This window comes from Mesoplodon bidens, assembly GCF_964165515.1.
Source record: "Mesoplodon bidens genome assembly, chromosome: 18".
NCBI lineage: Eukaryota > Metazoa > Chordata > Mammalia > Artiodactyla > Ziphiidae > Mesoplodon > Mesoplodon bidens.
In genome coordinates, this window is record NC_138175.1 from 50,802,537 (window position 1) to 50,820,352 (window position 17,816).

The 17,816-nt window shown below is 52.9% G+C and overlaps 1 protein-coding gene across 1 annotated transcript; it reads left to right on the forward strand.

Moving 5' to 3' along the window:
• Positions 1-13,936, forward strand: CBLC (Cbl proto-oncogene C; the record flags this gene model as incomplete). Its single annotated transcript, XM_081216971.1, has 12 exons — positions 1-350; positions 2,914-3,060; positions 3,350-3,506; positions 3,784-3,905; positions 5,023-5,160; positions 7,978-8,065; positions 8,752-8,883; positions 10,292-10,429; positions 10,722-10,802; positions 13,334-13,449; positions 13,571-13,636; positions 13,742-13,936. The coding sequence occupies 11 exons, from the start codon at positions 1-3 to the stop codon at positions 13,578-13,580; spliced, it is 1,479 nt and encodes a 492-aa protein (XP_081073097.1). The 3' UTR covers positions 13,581-13,636; positions 13,742-13,936.
• Positions 13,937-17,816: the final 3,880 nt, after the last annotated feature.

The following is a 17,816-nucleotide window of genomic DNA, read 5'->3' on the forward strand; positions in this document are numbered from 1 at the left end:
ATGGCTGCGGCGGCCCTGCGGGGACGGCAGTGGAGAGAATCCAGCGCGTTCGGTCGGGCGCTGAGGCTGCTGCAGCGCCTGGAAGAGCAATGCGGGGACCCCCGGCTCGCCTCGAGTGCCCCCTCGCTGCGGGACCTGCTGCCCCGCACTGCGCAGCTGCTGCGCGAGGTGGCGCACGCCCGGCGGGCGGGCGGCGGAGGCGGCCCCGAGGGTCCCGGTGGTGCGGAGGACTTTCTCGTGGTCTATCTCGCTAACCTGGAGGCCAAGAGCAGGCAGGTGGCGGCACTGCTGCCACCCCGGGGCCGGAAGACTGCCAACGACGAGCTCTTCCGGGAGGGCTCCAGACTCAGGTGAGCCCTTGCGCCAGGACAAAGGTGAGCTCGCGAGTGGGTCCCAGGTCGTGCTCCCAGCTCCCTCCTTCCTCGGACCCAGGGGTCCCGGTCCCAAGCCCTTCTCCCTGAAGGAACATGGAAAACTGGGCCACCCAGGTTTTTCCTTCCTTGGGCACCTGGGCACTGAGCTCCCCACTTTCCCCTCTTTCTTGGCTAAGAAGCAGGCTGCTCTCCCAGGGGATTTAGACACACATCCTGGAATGTGGAGACCCCAGGGAGCTTCCTGCACGAGGATCGCTAGACAAAGTGCGCTTTAAGCCCCCATCACTGCCCTCGCCTGGGGGACTCCCAGAGCCTGTTTAGTTCCTGAGGAAGACCTAGCTCAGGACCTGGCGCTTGTCTGCAGGTTGCCGGCTCCGGTTCTGAAATCTGGGGAAAGGGCTGCTGAGTGACAGGGTCAGAGGTTTGAGGCCTAGAGCCCAGAACAAGGTTTGGAACAGCCGCTCTCAATCCCAACAGGCCCCCACGCCCCTTCTTTAGAGCAAATATTTTGTAGTGTTTCTTTAAATCCATCCTGAAATGAAATACATAGGGCAAATAACCTACCCATTCAGAATTCTTTTTTTAAAAACCCACTATAATGCTCAAAATGTATTATAAGGAAGAGATAAAAGGAATGTTCTTCATAATAAAACTATCTATATTTCAAATGAAAATGCCAAGGCATAGTTACAATTATTCTGGAAGGTAGAATTGACTAGTCAGACACTTGCACTTGGAGGGAAGACTCACTCTGTTGCTGAATCAAACAGACTTCCCTGGATACATAGGATAGTGAATTTCTGTAAAATTCAGAATCAATTTTCAAAGTGCAAAAAATGCTTATGTAGGGAATACCCTGGCGGTCCAGTGGTTAGGACTCCATGCTTTCACTGCCAAGAGGCCAGGTTCAATCCCTGGTCCAAGAACTAAGATCCCACAAGCTGCGGGGCGTGGCCATAAAAAATGCTTATGTGAAACTGAACTGGGTTCTAAGCTCAGATCATTATAAACGGATTTTCCACCTTCACGAATGTCTGATGGGACATTAGAAAATTGATTGGGGTGTGGGTAAATCTAACTGGAGGGGATTGTCCCCACAATCCAGCCTCAAGTAAATTTCTAGAAGCTCCTTAGAATGGTGGTATAACTCCACTGAGAACCACTGTTCTAGATGCAGTAGGTTCTAGAAACTAGGAAGCTTAGGGGCTCAGTGAGTATCTCAGTGGATTTTCTAGAGTTGGGGGTCCTAGCAACTCTTTGACGGAGACTCTAGACCAGGACTTCCCACTAAAATCTAATACAAGCCACATACGTAGTTTTTCATTTTCTAGTAACATATTACAAAAAGTTTTTTTAGGTGAAATAAATTTTAGTAACATTTTCTTTAACTCACTATATCCAATATATCTCAACTTATGATCAATATAAGGTGTTGATTAATGAGATCGTTCACATTCTTTTTTTTTTATCTTTTGCGCTAAGTTTCTGAAATGTAGTGTGTATTTCACATTTAGAGTACATCTCAACTTGGACCAGTCACATGTGAATAGTGACTATATTACAGACTCTGGGAAGGGAGGGTGCTTAGAAACTGTCAAGGGTGGCCCTATAAAAGGCATCAGGGGGACTTCCCTGGTGGTACAGTGGTTAAGAAAACACCTTTCAATGCAGGGGACACGGGTTCAATCCCTGGTCAGGGAACTAGGATCCCACATGCCGTGTTGCAACTAAGCCCGCGTGCTCTGGAGCTCGCGCGCCAGAGCTAGAGAGAAGCCTGCGCGCTGCAATGAAGATCCCGCGTGCCGCAACTAAGACCCGAGGCAGCCAAAAAAAAAAGGCATCAGGAATCCTACAGACCTGGAGGCTATTAATATAAAATAATAAGAACAGTAATAGCAATTAACATGCCCTGAGTGCCGACTCTATACCAGGTGGCGCTTGGCATTTTAGGTGCTCGTGAGATGGGTAAGAATCCTCATCACTCCCCCTGTGAAGCAGAGACTGTACTTACCCTGTATTTATGCCCATTTCACAGTTGAGGAAACTGAGGCTTAGCAGGGGTGGGGTGGGGAAGGAACTTGCCAAAAATCACACAACTAAGTGTCAGACCTACCCTCTACTGCTCGCCACGTCCTGAACGGCCCCTCAGGGAGGCAGCCAGCGGGAGGAAGCACAGGGGTCCACCACCCAGTGCTGCTAAAAACAACAGGGAGTCTCCGAACTCAGACCGCCCTAAATGGCCCCAGCCCTAGTGGTCCCCACGTGGAGCTAGGCAAGCCTTCAGGCAGAGGCTGGGATTTATTGGCCGGAGGATGCCTTGGATATTAGGCAGTACCTCCCTTTCCTTCACAGACGGGGACACTGAGGTTCTCGGTGGGGAGGCATGAGCACTGCAGCAGGCAGTCTTGGAATCTACTTCTATCCTGACACCTTAGACAGATTCTGGGGGCCTCACCCCTGTGGGTGTTCTGGCCAGAGGGTGGAGGTGTCAGTGGGGGCCCCAAGGTCAAGTCCAGGTCCTCAGAGCCCAACCTCACAGGCGACAGCTGGCCAAACTGACCATCATCTTCAGCTACATGTGCGCGGAGCTGGGCGCACTCTTCCCTGGGGGCAAATACTGTGGACACACGTACCAGATAACCAAGGTCCTGGCCCACACTTTCTGGAGAGATCACTGCGGAGCCCGGTGAGTGAGCACCCACCCCTGGGACCCTATCCTGCCCCTGCCCATGGACCCAGGAGTCCAGGCCCCTGGCCCCTCCCCCTCAGATCCAGGCCCCCGGCCCCTCCCGGCTTAGACCCAGGATCCAGGCCCCCCGCTCCTCCCCACTCAGACCCAGGATCCAGGCCCCTGGCCCCTCCTCCCTCAGACCCAGGATCCAGGCCCCTTGTTGCCTCCTTCCCAGAAGTGCTCCCATTCTAGCCTCCCAGAGGCTTCACCTACAATCCCCTCCCCGCCACGCCCTTGCACCTAGGTGTGTGCTGCCCTGGGCTGAGTTTGAGCTGCTTTTGTGCATCTGCCACCCCGTGGAGCCTGGCTCCACGACCCTGGCCTTGCGCTCCACTATCGACCTCACCTGCAGCGGCCATGTGTCCATGTTCGAGTTTGACATCTTCACCAGGCTCTTCCAGGTCAGGCAAGGCCAATGCCTGAAGCCCAGACTCTTGGGTCCTGGGGGAGGAGGGGCTGAGGGCCTGGGCTTATGGGTCTGAGGGAGGAGGGGGATGGGGGCCAGATTCCTGGGTTCTGGAGAAGGAAGGGTCTGGAATCTTCTGTGTCAAAGATATTCCTGAGGGAATATCTTTGGGAGTGAGGGAGGTGTCTGGGTTCTTGGACTCTGGGAGGCACTAGGGGTGTGTGCTGCTTCCTCAGCAGCCCCTCCCTGACCCAAGCACTGCCCCACCTTAGCCATGGCCAACACTCCTCAAGAACTGGCAGCTCCTGGCCGTCAACCACCCAGGCTACATGGCCTTCCTCACCTACGATGAGGTCCGAGCACGTCTGCAGACCTACAGAGACAAGCCAGGCAGGTAAAAGGGCCAGGACTCAAGAGGAGAAGGCTGCCGAGGGTGCAGGGGTCTGGGTCCTAGGCTGGGGTGTCTGGATGGCCTAGACATCCTGCAGAAAGTAAGAACCAAAGGGGCGCAGTACATGGGACCCCAGAGAGTCGAGAACTCAGAGGTAGGATGCTGAGTGCCCCCTAAAACCTAGGTTCTCCTGGGACCACCTAGACCTGCCCCTGATCCAGCAGCTAAAGGGACAATACCTGGTCTGGCAAGGGGGCCTGAAGACCCTGCCCCAGGATAAGATTTGTTTCTGATAGGTTAGAGCCCATGCAGTACCATCTGTTAAATATTTTAAATATGACCTCCCACCTTCTGGGAAACCAGACACTTGAGTCCTTAAAGTATTTCAGGCCAGGAGTTCTGAGCTGTTGGATCCCTCTAGAGGGCTAAAAATTGAGGGACTGAGCTCCCTGGAAGTTAAGGGAATAGGATGTCAGATTCCTAAGTCTTTGCAGGGCTGAGGTGCAGGACCCTCAAGATGGTATGTATTAGCACTCTTCCAGTTGTACTTCAAACTGGTGTAAAGGGAAAGAAAAAGAAATGAATTAAGGCCCATAATTGAAAAGACCAGGTTTGGGTTTCAGGCACAGCTGGATCCAGGTGCTCAAGTGCTATTGTCAGAAATCAGTTCCTGCTCTTCCCCTGCTTTCCTCTTTGTTAGCCTCATTCTCAACCACAGTCTTTCCTCATGGTGGCAAATGGTTTCTAGAAGCCCCAGCTTTACACCCTACCAGCTTATCAACCCCTATAGAAATGGAGTGCCTTACTCCTAATACTTCCAGCAAAAGTCCCAAGGCTGACTCCCATCACTCTGGTCGGGGTCCTGAAATGGACTGGTTGGCCAAGCCAGAATCAGCTTTGTCTAAACCCCAGTGAAGGTGGAGGAGGAGCCAAGCAGGTGAACACAGCAGACATTCCCTATAGTGGCAGACAGGGATCTAGTGCCTCATTGCCTAGAAGTTTATAAGGGAGCAAGGACTTAGAGACCTGGATCCCCAACAGGGTGAAGGGGGCTGGCAAGTTCCAGAAAGGACAGCAGTGACCACTCCCTCACCCCATCCCTTCCTACCTCTTCCTCCAGCTACATCTTCCGGCCCAGCTGCACTCGCCCGGGGCAGTGGGCCATCGGATTCGTGAGCTCAGATGGCAACATCCTGCAGACCATCCCTCTCAACAAACCTCTGTTCCAGGCACTCCTGGAAGGACAAAAGGAAGGCTTGTGAGTCACCATGCTAGCAGGCAGAGGGTGTCAACAGAATGCGCTTCGAAAGGTCATGCATAGAGAGCACTGCCCAAGATCACCACGCCTGAGGGCACGGGGTTCACAGAGTAGACAACATAAGTTTGCAGTACTACAGTGTGCCAGCAGGTGGCAGACAAGGGTCCAGAGGAAAGGGCACCTTTTCTAGTTCCCACAAAGCTGCCCTGTTGGGCTAGTAGCAGCTCTTGGCGGAGTGTGTGGGACTTGGGCACAGCCCCAGTGGTCCCCTTCCTTGGACTTGCACTCAAGGGCTTTTGCTTCTAGATATCCATATCCTAGTCTAGAATTTAGACTGTTAGAGCAGAAGGAGACCTGGGCAAAAAGCTAGACTGGGGTTTTCCATCTGTAATCTTGGCTGCCCCAGGGCCCCTCTTTTGGAATCTGCCTTGGGTAGGACGGGAGGGGAAAAATCGGTAGGTGAGGTTCCCAAGTCTCACCCTGGACATTTAACCAGAGCCTCCTTAGCTAGCGGTCATATCTATATGATACACTATGAGATAGATGATGGATAGATACATGGATGATGATAGATAGATAAATAGATAGGTAGGTAGATAGATAGAGAGAATGGATGGATACATAGATTAGATAGGTAGTTAGGTAGATGGATGGACGGACGGACGGACAGACAGATAGATACGCAGTTGATTCTCGTTATTTCTCATTATTTGCGGTAGTCCTGTTCTACAAAATCGCAGCCAACACTGAATTAGTGAATCCTGAGCCGTTGCTCCTAGGGGAAATACAGCTGTAGGTTCCTGCAAGATTCTGGTCACATGTTTGTCAACCAGTCGCTACAGAATAACCTTTATGTGTATTTCTGTTTAAAGACACCTAACTTAATACATTGATATATCATCGATACATTCACATTGAACTCATGGCCCGCAGCACAGTAACTCACACCTGAACGAAGCTCATCTCCCACACGTATTTTCTCCATAATGTACATCACGGCCTTCCTGTGCTTAGGACATGAGACAGCACTTCAGCGCTCTCTTTGGGGGGCATTAAGCCAGCCAAGTCACCGAGAAAAAGCATTAAACTGCGGAAAATGGGGCATCAAACAGACTGTAAAAAGGACACATTTACAGTATGAGAACTGAAAGGAAAAGGCCAAACGCTGCCTTGTTCATCCTCAGCTGGGAGCGGGCCTGGTCATGAATGATTGTGAAAGTGCCACAGGGAGTATTGATTTTGAGGTTCCAAATACATTTTAGCAAGTAGGCAAGCCTGCAAATTACAGTCTGTGAGTAATGAAAATCTAGTGTGTGTGTGTGTGTGTGCGCGCGCGCGTGCGTGTGTGTGTGCGTGTGTGTGCGCGCGTGTGTGTCTGTGTGTGTGTCTGTGTGCGTGCGCGCGCGTGTGTGTGCGTGTGTGTCTGTGTGTGTGCGCGGTGTGCGCGTGTGTGTGCGTGCGTGCGCGCGCGCGTGTGTGTGTGCGCGCGCGCGTGTGTGTGTGTGTGTGTGTGCGCGCGTGTACACACACATACCCAGACGTATACTATCATATGTCTATCTGATAACTGAGGACACTGTGGCACAGAGAGACAGAGACACCTGTCCAGGTCACACACTAGCTCGTGAGCTAATGAACTGGGGTTTGAAGCCAGGCAGCCAGGCTCAGAATTCGGGCCTGACAAATAAAGTACTAAGATCCAGGTCAGATTTCAGTGGAGGATTCCCAGAGTTAAAATAAGTGTGAATACCATCCATCTGGTTTAACCCCCCTACGCTATGTGTCCACACACACACACACACACACACACACACACACACAATTTTAGAGACGGGAAAATCAAGAGAGAGGGGGCAGGGGACCCCAAGCTCTTTCTACCACACAGCAAGACAGTTTTCTGGGTCTAACATTGATCCTAGCAGTTCCCCTCTCACTGGGTACTTATGTGTGGGGGCAAGTCCTGCTTGTTTTCTGAGCACTGTCTTACTTAATCCTCACCACCCATCCTTGCCTTAGGCACAATTAAGTCCATTTCACAGAAGAGAAAACTGAGGCCAGAGAGGTAGAGTTGCCCAGCTCAGGTCACACAGTGTGTTTGTGGGAAGCCGCACCAGGGCCCAGGCTGGGGTGCCTGCACTGCTCTACCTGGCTGGCCAGGCAGAGCCACTGGCCTTGGGGAACCTGTGGCCTCGAGTTGATCTGGGGGTGCAGTTATGACCTGGATGGGAGACCCAGGGTGTGCAGAGCCTTCTTGTGGGCTGACCTGGAGCCAGGCTCTCAGACCTGGCCCACAACCCTGGTTCTGCATCCCTCCAGGCCTCACCCTGTGGCCTCGGGCATAGCCGGTCCCACACTGAGCCCCGGTCACCCTCTGTGAAGTGAGAATAGTGTAGACGGACTAGGGGGGTCCTTCCAGCCCTGTGGGCCGAAGACTCTAGGATCTGGTCACTCCTGCAATCTGTGACTAAGATGCTAGTACACTGGGACCTGAAGACTCTAGGACGGGTAAAGTTCTGGGAGGTCTGGGCCTGAGATTTCATGTTTCCTGGTTCTCATGCATCTGGAGTTTCCGGAGCTAGAGTCACTTAGTCTGTCCTTCTATGGGGGTCTGAGGGGACACAGCCCTTCCTGAGGAGTCTGAGGGGACACAGCCCTACCCTGGGGGCCTGAGAGGACACAGCTTGCCCTAGAAAATCCCAATTTCAGGAGAAGAGAAGGAAAATATCCCCAGGCCAGCTATGTATTTGGGGCAGATGCTCCAGGGCGGGGTGAGGGGTGCTGGAGGGCCCCTCGGTACCCCCTCTTCCCTTCCCCCAGCTACCTCTACCCAGATGGGAAGAACCACAACCCGGACCTGACCGAACTCTGCCAGATGGAACCCTATCAGCGCATCCACGTGTCGGAGGTGAGGCCCAAGCCCGGCCTCCCTCCCCGGCTCACCGCCCACCGCCCCCATCCACTGCACCATGGCTCAGGGGTCCCCTCCCGTGAGTCAGGCCCTGGACTCGCAGAGGGCTTGGGGTTTTGTGCTGGCTTGGAGGCCGCGTGAACTGGGGTAAATCACAGCCTCTCTGAGCCTGTCTGTTCCTCCCCTGGAAAACACAGCTCCCCCTGCCTCTTACCCAGGGCTTTTCATGGGAATAAAACCAGGAAATGATACCGCTGAGATCATCAGAGCAGCTAATGCACTTTGCGCACTCACTGGAGGCAGCCCCTGTGTCAGCTTTTAGTCTTCCAGCCATCCCATGGGTGAGAGACCTGACAAACAAAATTTTGAGTATACGTATATCCCGTGCAATATTCGGGACACACTTAGACCTCAAGATGTATTCATTGTTTATCTGAAAATCAAGTTTAACAGGGCATCCTGTATGTTTATTGGCTGAATCTGGCAACCCTGAGTGTAGACCACCCCCAGAGAACAAGTCCCATAACAAAAGCACACGTAGGAGGCATTGGGACACACGGCCTTGAACTTAGGGGAGGCTTCAGGGCTGGTGCAGAGGTTTGGCACTTATTTCCTGTTGCCCGACTTGCATCTCCATGTCTGATATCACCACTCCTTCTCGTCATCCCCATCTCGCCTGCCAGGAGCAGCTGCAGCTGTACTGGGCCATGGACTCCACATTTGAGCTCTGCAAGATCTGTGCCGAGAGCAACAAGGACGTGAAGGTGAAGCCGTGTGGGCACCTGCTCTGTAGCCGCTGCCTGGCTACCTGGCAGGTGGGTCTGACCCTGCCCTGCCTTCCCGCCCGGTCCCCCCACCTCCCTATAGTAAGAGCCCCTAGAGGATCGCCCACATGCCTCGTCGATCACATGGGGAAACTGAGGCCCAGGGAGAGGAGAAGCTTGCTCCATTTATGCCTCTATCTCTCTCCCTCTGCATCTGTCACCTCTGCTTCTCCTTCTCCAGTTACATTATTAGTGGAAGATGCTACATTGGCCCTGGTGTGGGCGGGGCGTGTCTGTGGGACTGGCCACAATAAATATGGCCAGGCATTCCTAGCCCATAGCATTCCCTCTCTGGGTGATCTGGGGCCAGTGGCTTTACCTCTCTGAGCTTAGCTGCCTTCTCAGGGGAATGGGGCTGATGGTAGTGACCTTCCAAGGGAGGATCCAGGCCTCTGGGTAAAGGGAACCCCTGTGGAGTATGGGTGCCTGATACTAAGTTTTCCATTGTGATGGAAGTGTTAGACCTTAAGCTTTTGATTGCGGAGCTTATCATAACAAAGACGTCCATCTCCCGGACACAGCGACTAACAAAACAACTAGGTAAGGAACTAGCCACCCCGACCCTTGAAATTTCCCTTTAGAAAGCCCTAAGTAACTGAGCGTTGGAGTGGTCCTGCTTCTCTCTTCCCTTCCTGTACCCTGATTCTTGCTCTTCTGTTTTAAATTTGCCAACAAATAATGAACCCCAGAAACCCTAGGCACCCCATTTGGCCCCTAATCAAAGCAGAGCTCCAGGTCCGCCTCCCTCCCTGCCTCTCTCCCTTCCCTCTACCTGCGACCTCCCGTACCCTCCAGGACCCGTGAGTAATAAATCTTGTTCTTCAAAGTCCCCTGATGGTTGATGCTGAGATGCACCCTGCAGTCATAATAAGAACCAAAGGGCGGGCTTCCCTGGTGGCGCAGTGGTTGAGAGTCCGCCTGCCGATGCAGGGGACGCGGCTTCGTGCCCCGGTCCAGGAAGATCCCACGTGCTGCGGAGCGGCTGGGCCCGTGAGCCATGGCCGCTGAGCCGGGAGAGGCCCGCGTACCGCAAAAAAAAAAAAAAAGAACCAAAGGGCTGGCCCAGCCATAACATTGGCCCCAGTGGTGATGGCAGCGGGGTGTCTGTGGGGCTCCCCACAGTGAATACATATGGCCCAGCTGAGTGTCTCAGGCATTCCTAGCCCGTAGCATCACTACTGTGAGGCTGAGACCTACACAGCACCCTGGGTCTCTCAGCTGTGGTCCAGCCCCTCCTTTCTGCCCTGCATCTCTCTCTCCGTCTTTCTCCCTTCACAGTTCCTCCTCTCTCTCTCCATTTCCCTCCCTCTGTCTGTCCTCCCCACATCACTCTGTTTAGTCCCAGGGGACCTGGTGGGGAACAGGGAGACCCTGATCCTTTCCCTCCTCACTCCCCCAGCGCTCAGACAGCCAGACCTGCCCCTTCTGCCGCTGCAAGATCCAGGGCCAAGAGGCTGTGAGTATCCATGTGTTCCAAGCCAGCGCCACTGCTGAGGACTCAGAGGACAGCGGTGACAAGGAAGAGGAGCTGCAGCAGGTAAGTAGGGCCAGGCAGGAGCTGGAGCTGGAATCCCTAGGGTCTGAGGGAGGAGGGTGCTGGTGACAGGATTCGGGGGTCCCAGGGGCACAGACTTTTGCATCCCTTAGGGGCTGGGGCTATGGCTTTCTCTAGTATAACCAACCCTCTTGAGGGTAGAACTTTGTCTCATTCTCCATTCTACCTCCAAAGCCTAGAAAGTGCCTGAATGCTGGGCCTCCAGGCAGGGGGACATGTAGGTGAGAAGAAAATGGTAGCTCGTAACCCCCTCCCCACCCTCTGTCTCCCTTAGGTGACCCCCTCAACTCCTCCCCTGCCCCCTCGGCTGGATCTGCCTCCTGAGAGTCTGAGAAGCAAATGCCAGCTGAAGGTGGTGAGTCAGGCACTGGTCTGAGGTGGGCAACTTGGGTCCCATTCATCCCTGGGGTCCCCAGTCTGACCAGGTGCTCAGGGGCACAGACCAGGCACTTGTTCTTTGCACCCATTTACGAGGTGCCATCTGGCATCCACACCTCTATGGCTTCTTCTCTTCTCTCCCTTACTCATCCCCCCTCGTTGGCTTTCTGGCTCTCCTTCCAGCATCCTAGGTGTGCCCTACCCCAGGGTCTTTGCACGAGCTGTTCTCTCTGCCTATATCTCTTTTCTGCAGGCTTACTTTCTCATCTCATCCTCTCAGGGAGGCCTTCACTGACCACCCTATTGAAAACAGTGCCCCTGTCCCTCCAAGCCCCTGCCCAGCTGCATTCTCTCAGTCCTTTGCACTGGCTGGCAGAGTGTATAGTCTATTGTTTTCTGTCACCGTTAGCAGGTTGTCACCTTCCTGAAGGTTAGGACTTTGCCTTATTCTCTGTTATATGAATCGTGCCTGACACATAGTAGGTGCTCAATAAATAGGTGTTGAATGAATCCATGGAATGAGTCTTCCCCAAAAGCCTATGAAGTCAAAAATGTTCCTCTCCTCATTTTCCGGAAGAAAAAAGCTCAGAGAGGTGACTGCACCTGCCCAAACACACAGCCTGAAAGAGGAGAAACCTTAAAACCCCCCAAAATCACCTGCTTATCTTCTAAGTGAGCCCTGGCCTTGCTTTTTCTCTCCCCCCCCACCCCCCTGGCTTCCGAGCCCCTGGCTTCCTGGGGTGCAGGGGGTGGGGAGGTCGGGGGAGGTCTCTGTTAACATCTCAGGCTGAGTACGCACCAGATCCAATCAATACTGGGCAGTCTTCAAACAAACAGCTCAGGAAGTCTGGGAACATTATTCGACCACAGCAAACAAGAGAGCCAGCTGGGAGGGGGGGCAGGGGCGGTGACACCAGCCAGGGAAGCTAAAAACAGATCCCGACCTGCAGCCAAAAACAAATGGAAACATTCAGAGGCACTCAGCTCTGAGGACAATGAAAGGGGACAGAGGATGACAGGCATCTCTGGCCAGATGGTCACACCTATGCCGAGGCTGTGCCCCCCGCCTGGCAGGCCTTTTCCTCTTTTTCCCAAACCCTGCCTGATTCAAATTCCAGTCAACTCCTATTCCTTCCTTGTTCAAAACATGCTGCAGAAGAGAGCCTTGGGTGTGCTACTTCCCAGCAAGGTGACTGTCATAATGAGAAGAGCTAACATGCGTGTGTAACTCCTGCTATACGCCTGGTGCTGCTTTTTAACGCTGTTATTTAGTTGCCATGACAACCTGATAAGGTAGATGCTATTATGATCCCTATTATACAGAGGGGTACACTGAGGCTCCAAGATCTGAAGGTCACCCAGCTCAAAGGTGAGAGTCAGGACTGGAATCCAGGCCCCTGGCTCCAGACTCCAGAATTCATCCTTGATTTCCTTGTCTGTGAAATGGGCGTGATGCCAGTCCCTGCCATGAGGGGATTCATCCATTCATCACTGGATGAATCCCCCGGCCAGACATGCTCCCTCACAATGCTTTTCTCCAGCAGAGAAATCCCCCTCTAGGGGTTGACACCATCATTCAGAGGGACCCAGGCACCTTGCTGTGGCCACGGGGGACCTCTCCCATCCTCATTGTCTCCATGTGGAGAATAGGGACAAGTGTGGCATGGGTTCCAGGAGTTGTGGTGAAGTCAGCAAGGTTGGGCATTTGTAACCCGAATCAGATCCCCTCCCTCACCTCTTAGAAGGCCTCCAAGAATTCAAGCCAACATCCTCTCCATCAGCCCATAAGGCCTGGGGATCTGACCCCCTCCCCGCCTCTCTGACCTCCTACCACCCCTTCAACTCCTTTCCAGCAACAATGGCCCCCCTGCTGTTCTTCTAACAAGCCAGCAAAGCCCACATCCTTCTTGCACGGAGGCTTCTGTTCAACCTTCCCCTCCTCCAAGAGGCCTTCCCCAGCCACCCTCATGTCTGATCACCCCCCACTCTCCCCCTCCACTACTTCAGTTCTCTGAAGGACACCTAACACTCTGGGATATTTCCTTGTTCAGGCACTGATGACTCATGTTAAGCCTCCTGCTTAGTAGACTGTTGGCTCCATGAGGACAGAGATTTTTGTCTATTTGGTTCCTGGCTGACTCTTCAGAGCCCAGAACAGTGCCGGACACACTGTAGCTGCTCAGGAAATTTGTGGGAGGAATGAATGAATGAATGGGTGGATGGATGGATGGATGGATGGACAGACGGACAGATGGATGGATGGGGGGATAGAAGGGGGAATGAATGGGTGGATGGATGGGTAGATGGATGGATGGATGGACGAACAAAAGTTTTTTCAGAGGTGTTAGGGGGAAAAAACAGCATGGACTAGGGACAAGACCCTGCCATACTGCCCACCCCCCCTCCCACCCCCCCCTCCCACCCCCCATCCCCGCCATCACTGGGTTATCCCTGTCGGCCTGACAGCTGCAGCTCATCTGCAAAATTTCTTAATCTCCTCCCCTCCAGGCGCCTCTGGCGCTCCCCAGACTTCGAGCCCCTCTAACTTTGCCAAGATTTTGGACTGAGGCCTTAGCCTCATTGGAAATCACCTCCAGCCCTCAGGCCAGGGAGGGCGCCAGAGGGTAAGTGGAGAGGGCAGCTGGGGTCCAGGACTCCTGGGTCTGAGGGAGGAGGAGGTGGGGGAGGAAGGGAAACACTGGTCCTAGGAAATGGACATCCCCCCTTAAAGTCTCCCTATTGCAGAAACTCCTAAAGAGAAAGTCTCCCCTCCATCTGCCCCTGAGGGACCCACGAAGGCCTGGATGCCAGGTGAGGGCCCCGCACCGTCCAGGTTCCCTCCCTCAGCCTGGCCCTGCCCGCCCCACCCCACCTGGGTGTGACACTATCTAACCCACCGCTCTTTCCACCTCACAGGGCACCAAGATGCGCTGCGAAAGGGAGCCCCAGGGGCTGGAAGGGGTTTGGGAAGCGGAAATAAACTGCCAAGCCGGGTCTGTCCTCTGGTTTGTGGAGAAGGAGCGTAGTGGCCACCAGGGGGCAGCTTGGTGTCGGGAACGGCAGTCCCCGGCGCCTGAGCCCCACCTGCCTAACCCTAGTGTCTGGGGTTCCCAGAGCTGAGAGTGGGAGACCCGGCTCCTCTGGATCCAGCAGTCTATAGACTCCCAGACCCCTCCCCTCTCAGACCCAGGAGTCTCGCCCTCAGGACTTAGGAGTCCAGAGTCCCAAGTTCTCAGAGAATCAGGCATTCAACTCCCTTTCCCCAGCGTGGAAAAAAAAAAATTTCCTGGACCCAAACCCAGATATCCAAGGCAAAAAAACCCCACATTTCCTTGAGAGTTATCTATACACCCAGTCTTCCCACAATCCATTCTCATCCCTCTCTCTTTCCTCCATGCCTCTTGGGAAACCTCTTCCAGAGGAGCAGTGGAAGTGTCTCCCAAAGGGACCCAAGCCTCCCTCTGCCTAAGTTTAAACCAACTGGCGTCCCCTGAGCCCCTGCCCTGTACCCAGTCCCAGGCCGGGCAATGCTGGGCATGTGGCAGTAATCACTGCCCTCCTGGGGCTCCCAGTCCGGTGGGGGAGACAGAACTGTCCCCAGACCGTGGTGACACAGAGTGGGCAAAGCTGGGACGAGGGCAGCCCAGGGGGCTGCAGGAGCCTGGAGCAGACAGCTGACCCAGCCTGGGAGGTCAGAGAGGGCTTCCAGGAGGAGGGAATGTCTTAAGCTGAGTCTGAAAAGATGAGAAAAAGGTATTTCAGTGTAAGCAGAGCATGGACGCATGAGTCATGGATTTAGTTCCAAGCAACAGAAACCTCTTGGGCAGGAAGGGAATTGATTGAGAGGACTCGGGACCGGTCAGATTCCCAGGAGTGATTAGAGAGCCAGGATTGGAAAGTGATCAAGAACGCGATGAACAGCTGGCCTCCAACCAGAGCCCAGCCACGATCACACCACAGAACCCGTCTGATGAGGATACACTGGTGCCCCAGTGACCACTGGACCTTGGTCATCTCTCTGCCTCTGCTGCCCCAGAAACAGGCTGTGTCTGCTAGCTGTTACGTGGAACAAATCACGCTGAAACTTATTGGTGAACAACAGTAATCATGGTTGCAATGGGCCAGGATTGGGGGAAGGGCTCAGGATTTGGGGGCGGTTCTGGCTCAGGGTGCGATCAAGTGGCGCTTGCAGCAGGGCAGCTGGGGGCTGGACAGGCATCCCTCTGCAGTCTCAGACCTCTCTCCACGTGGTCTCCACGCTTGCTAGTTTGCGCTTCCCCACAGCATGGCTGCCTCAGGGTAGTCAGACTGCTTATATGGTGGCTGAAGCCTTCACAGAAAGTATTCCAGTGGCGCAGGCAGAAGCTACATGGCTTTTTCTACCTAACCTTGGGAGTCATGGAGCGTCACTTCGTGCTGCGTTCTAATGGTTACATGTGAGTCACAAAACTGCACAGATTTAAGAGGAAGGGACATAGACCCCCATCTCTCAGTGGAAAGAGTGTCAAGATCAGGTTGTACACAAGTGGGCGGGGGGGCGTCCCTGGTGGCGCAGCGGTTGGGAATCTGCCTGCCAATGCATGGGACACGGGTTCAAGCCCTGGTCTGGGAAGATCCCACATGCCGCGGAGCAACTAAGCCCGTGCACCACAACTACTGAGCCTGAGCTCTAGAGCCCGCGAGCCACAGCTACTGAGCCTGCGTGCCACAACTACTGAAGCCCGTGCGCCTAGAGCCCGTGCTCCGTGACAAAGAGAAGCCACAGCAGTGAGAAGCCCACTCCCCGCAGCTAGAGAAAAGCCCGCACGCAGCAACAAAGACCCAATGTAGCCAAAACTAAAATTAATTCATTAATTAATTTAAAAAAAAAAGTGTGTGGGATGAGAGCTATTGTCACAGCCATCTTTGGAAAGTAGAATCTGTCCCAGCTGCCACAGCAGTAATAGATTAGCCAGGCTCTGTTTATTTGGCATTGCTAGCACATGATTCCAAAGTATAGCGGGATTCGCCAAGCTTAGGTCACCTGAGCTACAGCAGAGGCAGGAAAGAAACATTTGTCTTAACTGGTTTCAACAGAGGGTAACAGCTTTCGGATGGCAGGGATTCTTTTTAATGTGGGAAGGGGATGCACATGCTAGTCAACCCTCCGTCCAAAAAGCCCATGACCATCCACCCCTTTGAACACTCAACATCAGTACGTATCTTTTGCTCTACACTTACATTCTCTTCCCCCAAAAGTTCTTTTTAAAAAAATTTTTAAAAATTTTTGGCTGCGTTGGCTCTTCGTTGCTGCACGCAGGCTTTCTCTAGTTGTGGCGAGCGGGGGCTACTCTTCGTTGCGGTGTGCGGGCTTCTCACTGTGGTGGCTTCTCTTGTTGTGGAGCACAGGCTCTAGACGCGCGGGCTTCAGTGGTTGTGGCTCCCGGGCTCTAGAGCGCAGGCTCAGTATTTGTGGCTCACGGGCTTAGTTGTTCTGCGGCATGTGGGATCTTCCAGGACCAGGGCTTGAACCCGCGTCCCCTGAATTGGCAGGAGGATTCTCAACCACTGAGCCACGAGGGAAGCCCCTGCCCAACATTCTTAATCTAAGCTCTCCCTGCAGAACTAACTCTTGTACAACCAAAAATGCATCACACTGCCGCCCTAGACAACAAAAACTTTCTTTTTTTTCTTTTCCTTTTCAACCTGATGAGGGGAATTTATTCTTAGTTTTTCTCATCAATATTTTGTTATTTTCAATGTACAGATATTTACCTATATATATTTAATCATCACTATCATTTCTTTCTTTCTTTTTCCTTTTTTTTTTTTTTTTTTTTGACAATGCTGTGTGGCTTGTGGGATCTTAGTTCCCCAACCAAGGATTGAACCTGGGCCCTCAGCAGTGAAACCTGGGAGTCCTAACCACTGGACCACCAGAGAATTCCCTCATTTCATATTTTTGATGCTCTAACAAACCCAGAAACTTTCTGGGACCCAGAACCTTCCTGGGAACAAGATATGTATATTTTTATCAACACAAACTTTCAGTAGTTACATTTTCCAATGCAAGTCTGGAATCACCGGGGAATAGACATTGCCCCTCCAAATGTGTCACGATCCCCATATTCCACAAGCTGTGAACCAGTTTTAGAGTTAACCATCCCACGCTTCAGTGTAAGATAATGGGATAAACAGAGAGAAAAGATAGGACTTGTTAATTAAAATGTATAAGTATCTACACATGGGACAGCATGGATGGAATTGGAAAATTCATTGATTCCACAAATACTTTCTCAGCTTCTCCTCACGCCAAGCACTGTTCTAGGCACTGGAGATATATGGTGAACCAAAAAAAGTTCCTGTTCTCTTGGAGCTTCTGTGCAAGACAACAAAAAATAAATATGTGGTGGTGAAAAGTGCTACAAAGGAAAAATGTAGTGAGATAAAGGGCTGGGATAGCAGGAGTTGCTAAATGAGACAGGATGGTCAAGGGAAGCTTTGTGATAAGGTGATAGAGTAGAGATTTGAAGCAAGTCAGGGAGGGAGCTATGGCAGGAAAGAATGTCCCAGGAGAGGGAATAGCAAGTGCAAAGGCCCTGAGGCTGGAACACGCCTGGCATTGGAGGAACCGCATGGAAGCAAAGAGACCACTGTGGCAGGAACAGAGCTAGCGTGGGAGAAAAGAGGGGCAGATGGGGTCACGGAAGTATAGGACCAGATCTAGGACCTTGTGCGCCATGGAGAGGACGTCAGCTTTTACTCGGAGTGACAGGAGCCGTGCAAGGGTGCTGAGCAGAAGAGTGACAGCCGGTCACACGCATTTTAATGGGATCCCTCCGGCTGTTTTGTGGAAATAAATTGTAGGGGACAAAGGCAGATGATACTTCAGTACTAGTTTCTGCAAGTCTGCGAGGAACCGTGCTAGTATTTATGACTTCCCTCCTTCATCCACACTCCATAGAATCCTCACCTAGAATCTCAGCTGGTTGGACTCTTGAGGAAGGTGGAA